Source organism: Phalacrocorax aristotelis, chromosome 2 (assembly GCF_949628215.1).
Source record: "Phalacrocorax aristotelis chromosome 2, bGulAri2.1, whole genome shotgun sequence".
In the NCBI taxonomy this organism is placed as follows: Eukaryota; Metazoa; Chordata; class Aves; order Suliformes; family Phalacrocoracidae; genus Phalacrocorax; species Phalacrocorax aristotelis.
Genome location: NC_134277.1, coordinates 55,620,950 through 55,639,896, shown reverse-complemented (window position 1 = coordinate 55,639,896; position 18,947 = coordinate 55,620,950). Strand labels below are relative to the sequence as shown.

The following is an 18,947-nucleotide window of genomic DNA, read 5'->3' as shown; positions in this document are numbered from 1 at the left end:
TTGATAGCACTGTCATACATTGGTATCAACAGAAGGAGGGTAAAGCTCCAGAAAGGCTCCTGTTCTTTTCAAAAGGGAAAGTTTCGGTTGAAAGTGGCTTTCAAGCAAACAGGTACATTGTTGAAAGTGTTTCTGGCCAGAAACGGTGTGTTCTTACAATAAAAGATGTAATTCCAGATGACGCTGCTACTTACTACTGTGCCTACTGGGAGCCTCACTGTGATAGGAACTCAAAGATCATCGAGGCAAAAAAAATCCTCCCTCAACATCTGAACCACAGGGTTGTAACTGTGCCACTCCCCCAGTCTTCTCACTCCATCCGATATGAGGTGCTGAGAGGCCAAACCTTTTTCTGCTACCCAAAAAGAGCAACTAATTCTGTACAACTCTCCTTTTCAAAGTCTGGGTTGTCATTAGCACTCCAATCTTCAAACACACACCTACTATTTTAAGGGCAAAGGAAGTCTTCACTGCCTTAAGGATTAGCTCATAAATACTGGAAACTCACCTGCTCCTTTGGTTTAGCACATAAATACTGGAAACTTACATGCTCCTTTGGTTCTGTTTGCACAGCCATGGCAGAAGTCTAGTGGCCAGTTGAGGGCAGCAAACATTGAATTGATTTTCCAGTCCAGCCACTGTTCTCCCTTAGGAAAGAGAAGACAGTAAAAGAAAGACAATACGCTGAAGAAAGTACCTTGGTGGTGGGAATGATATGCTTGCCACTGCCTAGCACTTCTAAGAAAAAGCTCTCCATGTTCTCCACTATATTCTTCTTTGGTATGTGTGAGCAACTGTAAGTCCCTGGAAATATTGTTTACCTAATTGAGATACCACAAAATCCCACATGGACCAATTTAAATCAGAGATTTATAGTCTCTTACCTACCACAGCTGATGATATGTTGCTTATAACCATCCTCCTCTTTCATTTCATGTTACGGGAAATAGGATAAACAGGGTTTTTTAGAAGGAAGGAGTTTTACTGAAACTATCAAGTTTGATGGACTTATTTCAAATTTGCGGTGAGTTAGTATATGGCCCTGGGCACAGCAAGCATTTCACAGGGAAGACTGAGAGGAATAATTTTTGCTTGCGCCGTTAACCCAGTATGTGCCTATTCATCAGCTTTTCTTTTCCTGATGAGGGGTGTAATTGGATACCTGAAATGCTGGACCATCACATAGCATGAGCTATGGGACTTCAGAAAGAAGGTCAGGTTTGCTGCAAATAAACACTAAACACCATTAGCCTCAGGTCCTGAAAGTCTTAAACACAAAGTGAAGTTTAAGCAGGCAAGTGCTTTTTGATTTCACGGTACCTTCAGGTCTAGCCAGTGATGTGACACACAACTCTTAGCTAGAAGTTGGTACTGTCACATTCTGTCGATCTCATGGCAGTTTTCCAGAGAGTTTCCTCTTAGTTCAGTGAATTATCCTTATTTTTTGTTTTCTGCCTTCCACATGTAATGGCTTCTAGCATCCATCAATGCTGCATTTGCAGTGCTGCAGTTAATGTTGATATTTTGCTCAGAAAGCTTCCTGAAGAAGACCTCATCCTTGTTGCAGCATGTGGCATCACAATGCCCATTTTATAATAGTAAAATCAATGTGGACCATTAAGAGAGCCATCTCCAGTGGTTTCACCACCTCTAGCACACTCTGGATGTCTCACAGGGGACCAGCACTTCCCAAGCTTCACAACAGCCACCCATGGTCTGTCCACAGAGCAAAGCCCCACACAGGCAAGAGTTTTCTCCTCCCCTCCCCTCCCCTCCCCTCCCCTTTTGCTCCCCCACCCCCAGTGCTCCCAGCAGGAGCTCATAGGACACATTACTCTGGCTGGATGCACAGTGTCACCAGCTGCCACCCAGGGGAGTCCCTCCTCTTCCCATGCGGCATTGCTCACTCTGCACCAGGGCAGGTTTTCTTCCTCTCCAAGTCTCAACCACAGCAGAGAGTGGCAAGCAAACATGCTGATGCTGGCAGCACTTGTGGCCACAGCCGCTTGGTCTTGTAAGTCCTTCCTTATTTTCTTACCTCTTCTCCTCTTCTCATAGGCACCATGGCTGTGCTAACAGGCATCTTCCCAAATTCCTGAATTCCAGCTAATGACATCATTTCTCCTCTTTTTTTTCTAGATGTATTTGCACAACAAATTCCCATGCAGAGACCTATATCTATCACAAAGTCTAAAGGAAGCGTGCGCATGGAATGTAACTTTAAAGACGTCTCTGGAAATTTTGACAGCACTGTCATACACTGGTATCAACAGAAGGCAAATAAAGGTCTAGAGAGGGTTCTCTACTTCTCAGGGTCAAAAGTAGTAGATGACGGCTTCCAAAGGAACAAGTACTTAGCTGAAAAAATTTCTAGCCAGAAAGTGTTTTTTCTTACAATAAATGATGTCATTCCAGACGACACTGCTACCTACTATTGTGCCTACTGGTACAGTCACTGTGGTAGGAACTCAGAGATCACCAAGACAAAAACTCCCTCAGCGTCTCAACGGCAAACAACTTGAAATATCACAACTCACTTCCCCTAGCGTGGATGAGTCACCTGGCCTCAGGCGTAGGCTCTGAAGAAGCAGGACATGGCCGGTGCTGACTGACTCCTTGGAGGCATCAGCTGCCAAAAGGTAGAGATTTTGACTGAGCAAGTGCATAGTGCAAAGGGGACAGTGGTGAAGGTCCAATATCTAACCCATCCTCTCCAATCCGGCTTCTCCCCCTCTTCGCTCAAGCATGTCAGTGTTCTAGTTGTAAGGATTTATTTAATGGTAAGAGGCACATTTCTATATTGTTGTTCCTGGAAATAGGTCAGCATGTTGTACTGGAGCTCTTCAAAGCATCTGGCTTGACAAAGAAAACTGAAACAGAGAGCCTTATCCTGAAGGTTCATAAAATGTTAAGGAAAGGAAAAGGAGTGTTATTTTCACTTAAAAGTTTGTAGCTTTTGGAGGATGAAGATTTCCTATTTATTCCTCCCGACACCTGGAGGTGAGAATATTTGTTCACTTTTTTGGAGCTGTATCTGCCCTTTTCCCCCTCCTTCATGCTTATCAATGTGTTTCACTGCTGTTCATCTTAGTAGCGATGCATCTGAATCACCTAAAAAGTTGGAGACAGTTATCAAAGCTAGTACTGAAGAAAAGAGCTTTCCATAGTTAAGAACAACTGTCCATATTTATATCTCATACACAGTGCATCTCTCCTAGCCACTGCCTCAAGGTACATGCTGACTCTCGTGCCTGAGGAATTAATCCACAGAGGTTTTTCTCTACGATCAAGCTCTCCTTAATATTTTCCTTTACTGTGGTACCCTGATACTCTCCTTACTTGGTTCACTGAAGTGTAACTCATAATGGAATATTAGTCTGATGGGATGGAAAAAGGGACACAATTCCAAATGTGTACTGGTTCTCCAAATCACTATAGTTCAGTTTTGTCCTACTCACATTTGCAAGGCCAGATCATACAGGGGAGTTAGACATACTGTCTGCAATATGCAATATTTCACCTTATTTGCTTTAATAAGTCCTCCCAGCTACTCACTGTCAGGACGGTAAGCCAACAGTTCCAGCAACTGCAGATGAGATGGTGGTGGCCGCCTCCACTGTGTGTCTAGGGACATGGCAGGAAAAAGTACCGGTTGACACCATCCTCTCTCTACATCACTCCTGCCATTGCTTTGTGGTTGAGATTACTTTGTTCCTGTCCATGAGCCTTCAGAGTAGACAATTGCTTTTGTTACACCTACTTCAACTGAAAGACCTTCACACTCCGTCTAGTTCCTCCGTCTAGCCACAAATCATAATTTCTTAACGTTGTTTTGCAGTTGGTATGCCATGCGAGATCCCAGAAGCACTCAAATTCAGTTTCTCTTAAATGGCAAACTAAGCAGGGAGGCTGTTTGATTGACAGTAGTTGTAGCTCCTCTGATGTTATCTTGGTCTGTTTTGTAAGGAACCTGTGCGCAAAGGAAAAGCCGCCTCCTCCTACCCGCTAGTATATGAAAAGATGCTGGTGAGCTGCTGTTGCAGAGCCTGGACTGATTCCAGGAGATGGGCAGACAATAACTATGTACCAGTGGCAGAAAATGCAACCTGCAGCACACAGACATCTTTGTGATGCTTATGGTGCTGGCTCTCCCTCCTTTCCCTCTGCTGAATTGTTTAAGGCAACTAAAAATTAACTCCATGCTAGTAGTACTCGTTGACGCTTAATTGCAGGTGAAAGGGGGTGTACCCCTTTGGGAAAGAGCAGGATCATCACCTGAAGGTATGTGGTTTTTAACATGCACAACCCTGTGCACCTATTTGTGGGTCTGAAATTGAAGAGAAACCCTTACCTAATTCTTAGGTGTTAAGCGGAGGGGCTATCTAACAAATTTGTAACACTTTAGGAAAGAGATTTGCTCCAAAGGGCATTAGATACCAGCTGAACAACCAGGTGCAAGTCTGAAATTCCTGACATCTTCCCAGTAGCCAAGGGCCAAGCTTTCACTCAGTCTCTCAGGGCTGCTTGGGAAAAAAGAAAAAGGTGTGGGGGGGATTTCCTTCAGTAATGGCATAGCAAGAGAGCATGTTAGCTTATTGCAAAGCCAGAACACAGTGTGGAGCACCTGGATCAAATACTTTGGCACGGGAACCAAGGTAATTATCTCTGGTAAGTACCATTATTATTGATCTGATTTTCACAGAGTCATTTAGGTTCTCAGATAATTAAGAATGAAAGACTAGGAAAATTAATTTCTGCCTGATAAATCATGTTTTGTCTGTGAAATGTGTGTGGTGCCCCAGTTGGGTGGGTTGATGGGCAATAAATACGTTGACCTCATGAATAGAGAAATTGCCTCTAGAACAATTACTAAATATTTATTAAGGGTGGGGGAATGGAAAAATGAGAAGTAAAAATGCCCTGTTCTGAGAAAGAAAAGTGACCTGCTTGAATGTTCACTCTCAGAACAGCAAGTAAATGATGCAAAAAGTTTCTTATTGATGGAGATGGTTAGTCTAAGTTGATTGGGAAGGAAAGTTGCCTGGAATGTAACAAATTTCTAGCTTCTGGCCCTACTGAAAAGTAACTGGTCTACTTTTGCATTTGTATTATCCTTAACCGTGGTGAATCTATGCAATCAATAGGATGAATGTTGTTTTCAGTATAAAGCATACAGCAATGCCTACACTACGTTGTTCAGAAAATACATTATATTATCAAGGTGACTATAACTAAGTCAACTCGTAAAAAGCAGAGGAGAGTTACAGGAGAAATTTAACATGTTGTACATGCCTCTGACCAAAAATGTCCTCTGCTGCAATTAGCAATTAAACTGTGCCTGTGTAGAGGCAGCTGCTTTTGCCAAAAAGACAATAGCATAACCACTTACCAAAGGCATGAGTTATGGGGGTCAGTTAGTTTTGTTTAGAGCATGGACTTTGCATTTAAAATATGGGCTTCAAAATATGAGTTTGACGAAACTTTAGTTAAGCTGGTTTCACACATTAAGTAATTCACAAGATAGGACATTTAAGAAAAAAAAATCTTTACCTGTATATTTAAATCAACAAACAACTAGTAAACTTCCTTCATTTCCTCTGGGAATCATAATGTAACAACATTTCTTCTTAAAATAGCAAAAAGAAGTTACTTCAGAGAAAACCTAGCACACCAGAGGCAACAGATCTTTGTTAGAGAAATCCCAGGGCTAAAAGGATTAGAACATAGTTATAAAAGTACAGCACTGCTTTCTTCTCAGGAAATGTCGGGTTTAAAAACCTGAACTTTTAACTCACTATAAAAATATAAGTATTTCTAAAAGCGTCACTCTAGTCAATACTGAAAAGTCAACTGTTGCACTGGGCCAGATTTATCACCAACCTCTAAATTAGAGAGACTTTTTCTGAGGCCTGTGCAAGAAAAGCACAGTGCAGGAGATATTGCTAAGCATTATCAGGCTGTGGTATGCTGATGTCAAACTATTTGGAAGTGGAACTAAGCTTATTGTTTCAAGTAAGTACAAAATTTAAAACTTAACTCCTTCTGAAATGCTTTTCAATACTGTTAGATACTGGCTGCATGAAGTGCTCTGCTATTTTAGCTTTAGCTAGTTTTAACCCTACCTAATGCTTTGCAGGATTTTCCTCTTAAACAGGATTTCCATAAGGAGAACACAATGTAATTGTTTTGTATTTATGCATGAAATGGGGGAAACACAACAGCTATTGCAGCACAGATGTATAACTAAGCCCACTAGTATTTTCTCTTTAAAGATGAATATAGATATGGCAATGATAGCATTCGGAGAACTGAAAGATTTTTTTTGTTTTTAAATATGCATATTCAACCTTTGTGATATTTCTCATTCTGAAAAAAAATGTGTAAAACCCTTGGGTTACTCAAATTCTTGGAAAAGCAAAACGTTTTCCTTTAAGAATATGTCTGATGATACCAAATGAAAGGAGTTATCTGAGGTATTCCCAGAGCTGTCTGAAGATACGTATAGTCGAAAAGGTCTCTCTTCCTTGCTTTCACAGAAACTGTTTATTATCAGTTATTACTATTATTAAGGAAGAATGCCAAATTCAGAATTTTTTGACATACTTAGCAAAATTATTTTGCTTCAAGTAAACTTCAGGTGCTTTGATACTTGCCTGTGATTTGGCTCAGCTAAGCACCTGAGATGAAAACAGTTTGCCTAATTTTAACCATCTGAAAATGTTGTATCTGGTTAGTGGGAGGTTCAGTTCCAATCCATGCAGGGTTTTTCTTCATGTTACTGACAATAAAAATACTGGTAGGAGTCTTGTGCTGCTCAGATCTCAGCATAATGTTCACCAATTCTAGGTCTGAAATTATGGGGTTATATAAGGAGCAAATTACTTGGCCAATACCTGATCAAACAGATCCTCTGCTGGGCTGCCTCTCTCCAGAAAGCAGAGATGGAGCCAAGGTGATTAATATTCACCACTGTCTAAACTTTCAGAAGACTAAAAGTAGTTGAGACGGATCCTGTCCATTTAACAGCATACATGCCCTCAAAAACCTCAATACTTTTTTTTTTTCAGTTTAGTTTAGGCAACCGCTCTTTTTTTACTTTTCTAGGGTCTAAAAATTGATCACACAGCAAATCTGATTTTCTTTAAAGAATGCTATTTACCCATATAAAGATAACAGACCTGCACTGTTATTGCAAAGATGTTATTCACTGTGATTATTACAAGGTGTTTGGCTCTGGTACAAAACTCATTGTGTCAGGTAAGTTGCATGCTATTTTCCATACAATAAGCTATAGGAGCTTGGGGTGGTCATATAGATAAGTGCTATGGTGTCCTAGAGGGCACTTAGCCCACTTCCAGACTCAGTTGACACCATCCTTGTGCAAGATTCCCCTCCCTAGCTGGCCATTCCTACAGTAAGAGCCTTGTTGTATTTGAAATGTAGTCGTTTAGGATCACCAACATTTCTGAAAAGGAGCAATTTTGAGTCACTTTTGATCATACTCCTCCTTGGAAAGGCGGTGGAAAATGGCCGATAGTAGTTTCCAGAGCCCTCACTCTTTCCCCCAGCTGTACTGAAGGAAAAAGCAGGGAATCAAGCATCTGTGAATTAAGCAGAAAAAAAGAAAACCTTTTCCCAATACATATACAAAGAGCAATATGCAATGGCCGTTGCATATTTTAATTTTTTAATTAGGCTAGTAAAAGTGAAATAACTTGTCTGTAATTATTTTTGACATGTACACAGCACTTTGGCAGTAGAAATAAATTACTACCCCCAAATGCTCTTATTGCTAATACGCATATGAAGAAGTGATCCTTTTTTTTTGCCTTTCCTGCAGAGATATTTATTTTAATGGAAAGTGGAGGACAAAAATATTTTTCCTATTAAATGTGCTTTAAATGCAATAATCTTGGAGTAAGCAACTACACAAGCACAAGGCAGAGGAACTATTGCTACCAAATGTTTTAAGCCTGGTTGAATATATAAACTTTAATTAGCACATCCAGCAAAGATGGTTTTTAATGATTTATGTCATAATGACTAAGTAAATCCAAAATTCAATAGAAATATCCATGTCAGGATAGGTGTGGTGTTTTTAGTGAAAATCCTTACCTTGTTAATTAGGTAGTTGCCATGCTTTTAATATCTACAGTTCAAAATAAATTCTTTTCAAGCATCACACTAATTCTGTAGGATTTTGCCTGTATGTGGTCAAGGCTTCTGGCCAATTAATAGAGTAAAAGGGCTGTAGTGACCTCACGCTTAAGATCAGGCATTTCATTGCAGCTTGTCTTTTCGGAGGTGACTATCCAACATCAGCTTAGTAAGTTACTCCTAATGGAAAGAAATGCAGAAAATCAGGACTTAGGATAAGTGACCTTAATTGAATTGAATCATCGGGGTTTGAGCTTGAGCAGAATATTTTCCCCTATCTATACCGAAAGAGGCAAATATAGAGAGAGCGAAACTCCCATCAACTTGTAATGAACTTGATTTTGTTCTTGTTGGTCTCTTTTAATTAGTTCTGACCAAAAGAAAGTCGCTTGAGACTTACAATAATGCAAGTAACAGAAGGGCTGGGATTTGAGAGACTGGTTTGGCATTCGCATTTGGTGGAATAGATGAGTTTTTAGAAGCTTACAGCGGAATGGAAATATTAATCCAACATAAACTGGCAATACAGGATTCTTCTGTAAGTATCCTTCCAGGAAATTTAGGGACTCACAAGGTTCCAACAGGGAAATTGAGACTGACCCAGCCTCTCCAAATCCAGGTTTTTTCCTTCAGCACAGAAGCAGAGTGGCTTGCTCTGCTAGCATGGGGCTGGTTTCCCTCTGCCATCTCAGATTCAGCTGAAGCTGGGTCTTCCTGGCAACTCACAAGCATATTGCTAACTTATTTGGAAGTGACAGAAAGAACAATCTACTAACATTTCTAGGAAATATTTTCACAGCAGAAATTATGGTAGCAATATTTGATTTCTTTGAATGCTATCTCCTAAATACTACTGAAGTACCTACCTTGTTTTCATCGAGTGCATTGAAGATCAGAGTTCAAAAAGCTACAATTATTTTTTATAACTATATATTATAAAATATATGTTGCCTAAGGATAGATTATACTTAAATTTATTTATACATTACCTGAAGTTGGATTTCTGCCTGTTTAAATCAAAATGGTGAAGATTAATGTATGCACTAGTTTGCACTAGTATTTTTTTTCAACAGGGAAAAGCATGAAGCTCTGAATCAAAACCCAGTAGACTCAAAAGTCCAAACAAGTATTAGGGCAAAAGGATGGAGCCGTAAGACATAAATAAGAGATGTGGCCACTCAAAAGAAATCTGTGGAGTAAAAGTCTCTTACTGTGATTAATATTACTAGGAATATTTGCTAACAGCTTTAAAATATCAAGGATTTCATGGGCATGAAGATTAATTCAGCATCTGATTCTTTTAAGGCAATGTTCACAAACAAGCTTCAGTGCGAACATTACCCTGTTTATAACATTCTCTTATCCTAAAGCCATGGCCCAAAAGATCATCTGGAACTGGTGATAGGATGCAGTGATAGGTTCTTGTTATAGGTTATATATTCATACACAGATGTACATTCACATATATATCAATGCATTATTTCCCACATTGTCAAGGTGATAACCTTTACTCTTCTTCACGTTTTCTACAGAAACTTCAGGGGATATCGAAGGAGACTCAGTCTAGAAAGTTACAAATCTCAGGTGCACAGTATCTGTCTAAATATTTCCATGATTTTTAATGCCCACTGTTAAATTAGGGCTTCATCATCCAATTTGTCAGCATTCCAAATCCTTACTTTTGTGTACCTGCAAGCTTATTTATTTAAACCTGAAAGACTAACATAAGTGAAATCTGTTGTATGAGTACACACAATTTCATCCATACATCATTTTGTGAGGAAAGTTTTAATTATAGAAATCAGTGTCAAAAGAAACAGGTGCTTTTCTAATAAGAAAATGAGGTTAGGCTGGGACACAAAAAGAGATTTTAAAAACATTGAGACTAGGTGGGCTTTTGCAGAGCACTTGCATGCACTGAATATAACAAAGTCTTTGGAACTGGCCCAAAGCTTATTGTTTCTGCTAAGTTTTCTAGTATCTAGGAAAATATGCCTTATTCTGATAATCTAAAATATAGAAAAGAGGGAATGTGATATGCTATTTTAAAATTATAATACAGGTTAAAATACAGATTTAAAAGTATAATACAGAAAAGTGATGTAGACTTTGCAGTAGCAGAATTCATTTCTTTAGCACTCAAATGCTTGTATAAGAGAGGTCAGGGTAAACTATAGGACTTCACATAAATTATAAATTGCTGAAATATAACTTCTTTTGGATACTTAGGGCTACATCAGGTCATTACCTTGTGCAAAGCATACTGCCCAGGGCAGCAAGGTTAGGGTAACTCAGAAACATGGCTGTAGATTGACCCTTGGCCTCAGAGCAGGGGGAATAGAGGTGCTATACAGGAAAACATTGTGAGTGCCAACATATCCCCTAAACCATGGATGAGGCTCTGCATCTCTCTGTTTTGTCAAGGGGAAAGTCTTTCCCCATTGATTTGTCCTAATAATGGTGGTTTATTCCAGCCAAGAGGAACTGAGGTCTCTTGGATGCACCACAGCACCGGTTAGCTGTCGGAAGACAATAACTAATCAGAAGATTAAAATGGTGGGGGGATACCCTGGACCTTTGGAAATGTTGGCATTGGTTTCAGTGTTGGCAGGATTTCATGTGAGGTGCACATGGTTTTCCATCAGGAGAAACCAGAAGGCCCTAGGGAAGGATGTGCACAGGAATGATGGCAGTTGATGCTTCTCTACAGCATACATAGATGCACGTGTGATGTTTCCTTTCGGTACTGACTACTTGCAATAGTACTGTAGGCAAGCACAGCAGGATTTGAGGGTGAATGGCCCCGATCCCACATCCATTTATGCAGATTACAGTAACTTCAACATCCAGAGGATTAGGCTCACAACGAGTAAATGCCCATCCACTAGGCTTGAGAGGAATCATGGCTGTTCAGGACTGCCTTTCATTAATTCAGTTAAACAATGGTCTAGCATGTGTGCATTTTTAAATTGTGTGGTCAAAAGCACTCACCATCCTGCAAAAAAATTAATTTTTCTAGAAAAAATATCTAGAGGAAATATGGTAGCTCAATCAATGCCCTGGACAACAACAGTTTTGGCTTGTTTTGATTTTTTTTTTTTAAACAAGTGATAGCAAAGATTAACTTGAAACTTGATTTAAAGTATGTATTGCTAAAGGATCTTTGGGAATAGCAGCATTAGCTGAGACTGAATTAAAATTTTCTACATTAATGTAGCCAAATGAATCGGCTCTAATAGTTCATATGGTGGTTGTTAAATCTGGTCCTTGTCTGGCCAAAACGTCCCAAGCAGTTTCTGCAAAGGAATGTACTAGTGGGGGACCTACAAGGTATTTGGCTCTGGCACAAAACTCATCGTCTCCAGTAAGTGTTTTCAAAGACTTATTTTTTAAGTTTTGTAATGGGAAAGCTTTGGAGTGAAGGTTGTCAGCTCTTTAAGGTATCTGGAGTGGCTCACAGTAGGTTAGGACTATACTGTGTTATTATCAGCAATAATACCTGAAGTCACTGGCAATCAGGACAAGAATGCTGTTTATGAGCTGAGTGTGCTGAGTGCTCTCAGCTCCCACTGGCTTGAAGGGGAACTGAGGAGCTTTGAGTATCAAACACAATTTCTCTATTTTGTGGGATCATCCAAGTAATGAGAATTAAAACTTCAGCTTAAGAACACATTGACCTTATTTATAAATTTTATTTATAGATACTTATAAGAAAACTGTAGAGGAGTTGTTAAGAAAACTTCTGACAGTTAATCTGTAAAAACATATAGTTTGAACCCAAATTCATTAATAGCTTATTAATTATAAGCCTAATTCCAGAATTTTATTTGCATAATGTTTTGCAGTCTCACTGCATTATTACAAGAGAGGAAAGACAGATTTTAGCTTAAGAAACATCTGCACATGCTTACATGTTATTTTAAAATAAGACCTACGTACCTTTTAAAACGTGCCTTAGAAAGCTGTTTAACAAAGTTAACAGCAAAATTTTTGAAAGTTTAACTAAAACAAAAAAGACAGTGGAGTGGAAGTTCATGACTTTAAAATTTTTCAGAAAGGATCAGATCATTTGCCCAGAAAAGCCAGTGGAAACCCTCATGTTGACTTCAATGACTTAACAGATCAGCCTGAAAATACCTCAAAATCTACAGCCAATTCTACAAGTTTTCATCCTTTTTTCCATAAACATACCCACAGTTTATGGAGAGATATTTTTTCCACATGCAAATATATACATACATGTATATATGCTAAATTTAATTTGTTCAGTTCTCCACTGTCATCCATTTACCTATGTGTGTACCTGAGACTCTCCCATGCACGCACACAGTTGCAGTTATTCAAGCAGTACGTTTTCTCAGTATTGTGATATGATTTAGGTGTTTCATTTAAGCTAAGCACCTAGGGTCGTCTTACAGTAAATGAAGAGACATTGGCAATTCCAGAGGTGGAAATTATTCCATCTTAATAAAAGACTCTAAAATGGGCAGGATGAGCTAGCAGTTGGAAACATCTCTCTTTCCCTGTCTACTTAGATTTGATAATCCAAGACAACAACATCAAACTAGACAATTAAATTTTAGCCTCCTGAAATTAGTCAGGGTAATTTACTAAGCTTTGAAAATCTAAAAGAAACAGCTAATATAGGCATGAGGCTTTGCAGGGTGCAATGTCACTGGGACAGGATCTACATTGTGGTCTTCTGAAGATATAGTATTCTGGAACAAGTAAATCATTTTAGAAATTATTTTAACCTTGCATCCCTGGGAGGACTGATGCATAAAGAACATAAAATTAACCCCTAAATTAATGTTAGAGAACCATAAAATTGTTAGCAATTTTATTTCTGGTACAACAGAACTCAGTCCACACCTTCATTTCAATGACAAATCTCAAAAATGAAGGAAATTTATAATAAAAGGGTTATCTTTTTGAAGGTAGACAGCCTTATGCTTTGGTCATCTTTGTTTTTAAACACTGAGTATGAAATACTTCAAATACTCATTAAGTTATTTAGGGGGGATGCAACGTAGATTGCTCTAGAATGGCCAGATCATTTAAAGAAAGGAAGCAGCTTTTTGACAAAAATACATGTTTACATTCATGTGTTTTCTCACAATGCATGAAAACTTCACCACTCAGCCAGAACACACTTTAAACCCTGTGCATCTGGCTGCTCAAATGCAGTGGTGGAGATTTACGTTGGAATCTAAAGAGAAGGAGTGGTATAAGGAGATGAACACCTGAAATCTCTCTGCTGAGTTAAGTAAAACAGTCTTAAGTGGTACCTTCTATATAAAAAAAGTCAATTTTGAAAACTGTATCTAGTCTTCACTTGTAGTTAGGCGTAGACGAAAACGATTGCCCATGAGCACTGCCTATATACACACTGCAGAAGTTCACATTTAACTTAAACAGACTCTTAAACTTACTATCCATTTTTATAATATCAAAATGTCTTCTCCCTGTGGACAAAATCTGGATGATTTGGACTCCTCCTAGTATAATAACATAAGGTTTAATCCAGAGAGGCAAATGAAATGGAGATTACCTACAGTTAGCTTGTGGAAACAGCTCACTTTTCATTTAAAATATATTAATGTATGTTCATACTGGGCATGTTTCAGAAAGCACATCATATACGACAACCCTGTATAGATAGATAAGCTATTTGGGTATAGAAATGTATTACTTCAAATATTGAAACAAATCTACTGTTAAAGGAAGAGCATTGCCAACCTTTGGGGTCCAAAGCATTTTGTGATTCCATTTTCCTGTCTTGTATCAAGTTCTTCACCTGGCAAATACGCAGAATGAATTAAAAAAGATGGCAACAGTAACTTTTTGTTGCCTTCCCCCTTCCCCCCGCCCCCCAAAAATAACAAAATTAATATCAGCTTTCAGAAAATTAATTCAATAGAGGAGATGTTCATAAATTAGCATTGGGGACTTATACTGGGGACATAAAACTGCGAAGATTTGAAAGGTAGGTGGTCTATAAAATCCTGCAGAGAATTTTCATGTAGTTGTTCTTGCATAAACATTATAAAGCAATATTAAATTCCTCTTATCAAATATATGAGCAAAGCTCTTTCAGGAACTGTTACTATTATTTAATAATTGTCAAAACTCATGCAGACAAATACACTTTCTGACAGCAGTGCTGCTTGGATGGCTGCGATATATAGGCTCTCAGTAGTTACCTGAAGTTTTCTAACTCAGTTTAAATGGAGATTATCATCTTCAACAATATTTGTTTCTTAACATCCTCAAAAGTAAATGAGTAGGTTTCTAAGGTTTTAAATAACCAGACCTGAATTTATTTTTCTAATAAATACTCAAGAAATCTTTTGTGAGTTACTTTTTAATCTACTCTAGTACTAAACAGTAGGCTTAGTCTACTCTAGTCTTCCTCTATCAGATGTGCTGCTTGACAAGAAGCATGAATGAAGCAGTCTAGAGGTTAGTGTTCACCAAATGATTTAGGACTTAAATAATGTTTCTCCCTACACATGGCACAGTATCAAACCATAGATCAAACATTCTCTGGACTCTGGAAGACTCTATATTGTCTAAACAAAAATAGTTTAGAATATTTTAATTGGGTCTTGTCTTCTGATTTTGAGCTTGAAATTCTGTAGAATTATCATAAAAGCCTCTATTCATTTTAGTTCTCTGTAAAAGAACACATTTTAAAATAAGGTTAAAAGTAATATTTTCTATTCCCAATTATTCTGAATAGTACTGTAACTGGTTTAGACTGAAAACTAAAACTTGCCATTTGGGTCCATTGAAATCATATTTAATGTAAAGTGTGTTTGAATGCCAGGTTCGTCCAGCTCTACAAAAACTTATTTTTACTTCAAGGATGGAAACAGCTGTAATTCATCCGTCCTACTACTTAAAATTCCTTTCATACACAAGACATTTCCATTCACATCCTAAGCATTTAATAACAAATTAGAGAGCTAAAACATTTGCTAATAAGACATTTAGGTTGTTGCTCTTCAGAATTCATATTTTGTGGCTGCGTATTTATTTGCTGTACACTATTGATCTTCCAACTCTGTATTTTGCTATTTTTTTTCCTCCAACAACCAATCCAGACAAAGAAAGTTCTCCACCAGTAAACTCTGAAATCCTGCAGAAGAAACATAAAGATCAGACAATATATGTTTGCCTTATTGAGAAATTCTACCCAGAAGTTATTCAGGTGACATGGGCTGATGAACAAGGAGAGATAAAAGAGGACGTGGTAAAAGGAGACCCTTGGCAGCGCTCAGGAGAGGATGACTACTCAGTCAGCAGCTGGTTAACTGTGAAAGAGGAGAACAAAGGCAAGAAGTACGAGTGCAAATACCAACATGAAGCAATCTCGGGTTCAGTGGTAACACAAGGTATATACTACATGTTAAAAATTTTATTCTACGTATTTTGATAGACATCACTTTTTCTTTGCAATAAAATGATAGAAATAATGCTTTCTATTACTGTTCCCAAAAGCCTCTGTGCTCCTTGGCACAATAGCTAAAATACACATTGGAAGAAACTAACAAAGTTTTCCAAGGAAAAGCAACCCAGCCTGTGCTATGCTCCCCAAGTGGACGTCCCTTTGTAACAGGAAAAGAGCAGTTCTTGAACCTCATTGCATGTAAACTAGTATAGCTCCAAAAGTTCCACACTGAGCCGTGTTGGTTACTTTCCAGTCTACAGAAGTTCCTGAAAACAGTATTACCTCTCTGTTACCCATGGCTTACAGGTGTAAGTCCCTCTGACACCCCCTGACATTAGTCACAGCTATAAAAAACTAAGGACTTAAAAACAAGGTTGCTGGGATGTAGAGCAAGGTCTAAATATATTACTTACAGTCCAGCAATAATGAGATAATAAGCATGTATGAAAATAAGATATTTAATTACGGAAATATTGATTATGCAAAGAAAAATCTGATAGACAATGCAATTTAAAGAAAAAAGTAATCTATAATCAATGCAAATTGTTCAAATCGTGGTTATAACTTTTCTTAAAGTTGCCTATATTGGTTTAGATTAATCTTTTCTCAGTACCTACCTCTGTTCAACTTACTACAACTTAATGTAACTTCAGTGAGTGAGAGTATGGCCATAAATAGCCATTAAATTTCAACCTTCAAAATATACTCTGAAAATAACATGCTTTAAGTTTATTTAGATGCAGAATGTATTTAGGGATGTCAGATCGACTGCAGTTCCACATAAAAGAGATTCTGCCAAGGAACAGCCTAATGGACACATTCCTAAAAGGGCAAAGGCAAACCTCCCACTTATGGCAACAAATACCCAGTCACTTCTCTACGAGCATTTCCCCCCTTTAAAGTCTCTCTGCAAATGGATGCTACTCGAGAACATCTGCTCTGCAGACAGATCTTACACATCTTTTTTTGTTGTTGTTTAATACTAACTTCCCATTCCACTGTTACTTTACTGCCTCTTTTTACCCCTATTTCTCAATTCATGTTTGTTAAAATTAAAGAAAAGCCTAATTGGTCATTCAAACTCTCTTTCCATTAGATTCTTCAAAGCCTCCTCCTCAGGAAAACTGCACCACATATCCTGGAAACGGCACAGTTTTTAATAGAGGTAATTAAAATGTATTAATATGCAGGAAAGCGATGCATGTCATACAACAGTTAGATATTGCTACACATGATCAGGACATCATGGAAATTATCTAAATAGTATACAAGAAATCTTTTAAGCCTGGGGTCTATAACTTAAAAATACTTCAATGCTATTCTGAATTAACTTCTGTTGTGGATTATAAGAAGGGGCTCTTGTACCCTTATTAGGTAGCTTTATCAGGAGCTACAAATGCTATTCAGTCTACTAGATTATTAGCCTGCATTAAGTGCCTCTTTTTTAAATACCTGTATAGTTAAATGCTCAAGGCTTCAGCTGATGCTCCATCAGCCAAGCAATTGCCCAATGCTTCAGACAAAGAAATTTTCTTTTAGCTTGAACAGGGATTTAGGAGGAATTGTGAGCACTTACATTCAAAAAATCCAACACAACAGTATTCAAGCAAACACAGTGCTACTGGTAATCAGTTCCAGAAGTACTAGAATTATGTTCTTGCCTTTGCAGAGCATAATAACCCAACGGCGTTGAGAGGCAGTCTAGTGCTAAGAAATCCGCTTGATCTAGAACTTATTAGCAGCGCAAACCCACTCAAAGGACAGTCAAGACATTGTATGTGTTTATACACTGCTCACTGGAATCAATGTAATTGCAGCAGTAAACAGACTACACAGTCCCAGTTCTACCCACCTTTTAGGAGGTTGTACAATATCGACATTAAACAAGACTCTTCTGTCTTATATTTGTTACAGATCACTTAACGCACAGGACAGCATATTTAGTGTACATCGTCCTTCTTCTGAAGAGCTCCATGTACTACCTTATCGTACTCTTCTTCATCTACAGAATGTGGGCTCCAACCAAGCACCAAGGAAAGAAAGCATAAACGCTGGCTTAGGAAAGGCTTACAAAATCATCCTCAATTTGCTTTGCTATATGATTATCCATATAGACTCCCCTGCTCTCAGTGTTAGATGTAAAAACAAAACAAAACAAAAAATCCCAAAATAATTAGTGCATGGGGCTTGTTTTCCTTTACTGTTAGTGTTTTTGTATCACTCTGGCTTTCCTAATTTTTCTGAGTATTGAGCTGAGCTGGGCTATAAGAGTAAGGTTACATGCCTTGGATTTTAATCCAAAGTCCATATTGGAAAATGAGGAAGGTAGTCATGCTAAAAGTAGTCATGCACGGAGAAATTTAGAGGTGCAATGGAGCTTTTGACATATAAAGCAGAGATGCATTTTGTCATTGCGCTTAAGGCTTAATTAGGAGCATTCCTGTGCTGTAAATTCACAGGTACTTGTTCATATATACTTTCAATAATTTATTGCAGCTCTCATGTATCCACCAAATCAGGACTTAAATGTTCTGAAATTATGTGTGCTTTAAGAGTTAACTAAATACAGCTTTAAAAAGTGAAGATAATATTTTTGAATGAAGAAGTTCATTGAGCATAAAAGGAATTCTAAGGTACACATGTACAGAAACAGAATAAAGCCACCAGGCCCCACACCAGCACCGTGACACAGACTGGAAACTTGCACATTGTATTTTTAAAGCAAGAAAGAGTTGTGATGATCACAAACATCATCTTGTTTAGAGATACCTTTTTAAGTTGAGCAAAACCTTGTATCTGAAGCTTTGATAGAGAAAGCGTTTTCACAATAGAGGAAAAATTCTCAGATGTTGGACTTCAAACTCTTCATCTCCAAGTTCCACAAATCAGTTCCTTCCAAATTTCTGTGGAAAAACTGGAAGTAGACATATTGGGGTAAAGCATTTGCTCAGTTTTGGGCAAAACACTGCCATAAGTTTGGAGATAATGCCTGCAGCATTTACACTCACTGTTTCAGTAATGATGTAGAGGGCAATAAAAGCTTTCTTCCAGATGAATTTGTGAGGCCTGTGTTCATTCTCCAGCATTTCCACAGCATATGCCAAGATGGCTAGAAAACCCGATTAATTTCTCTGTTCGTATAAATTCCTCAGGAAACCAAAGATCCTTAAAACCATCACTTTTCTGCTTTTCAATGTATTAAACAGGGACACTTTTACACAGAAAAATAAAAGCTAGCTTGTTACATCCTTTCTGTTGAAGAGCTAAGCCGGGGGGGATGCAGTGCTGTTGCAACAGCACTGCCTTCTAGGGCTCACGCCATTGCAACAGAGGAAGA

The 18,947-nt window shown here is 38.2% G+C and overlaps 1 protein-coding gene across 1 annotated transcript in view; it reads left to right on the top strand.

Annotated features, from left to right (window-relative positions):
* The window catches only part of TARP (TCR gamma alternate reading frame protein), a 32,991-nt gene extending 14,246 nt beyond the window's left edge, over positions 1 to 18,745 (top strand). The window contains exons 6-9 of the mRNA XM_075083665.1: positions 7,213 to 7,257; positions 15,264 to 15,554; positions 16,707 to 16,775; positions 17,525 to 18,745. Of these exons, the coding sequence (XP_074939766.1) occupies positions 7,213 to 7,257; positions 15,264 to 15,554; positions 16,707 to 16,775; positions 17,525 to 17,658 (539 nt within the window). The 3' untranslated portion in view covers positions 17,659 to 18,745. The remainder of the gene's footprint in view (positions 1 to 7,212; positions 7,258 to 15,263; positions 15,555 to 16,706; positions 16,776 to 17,524) is intronic.
* Positions 18,746 to 18,947: the final 202 nt, after the last annotated feature.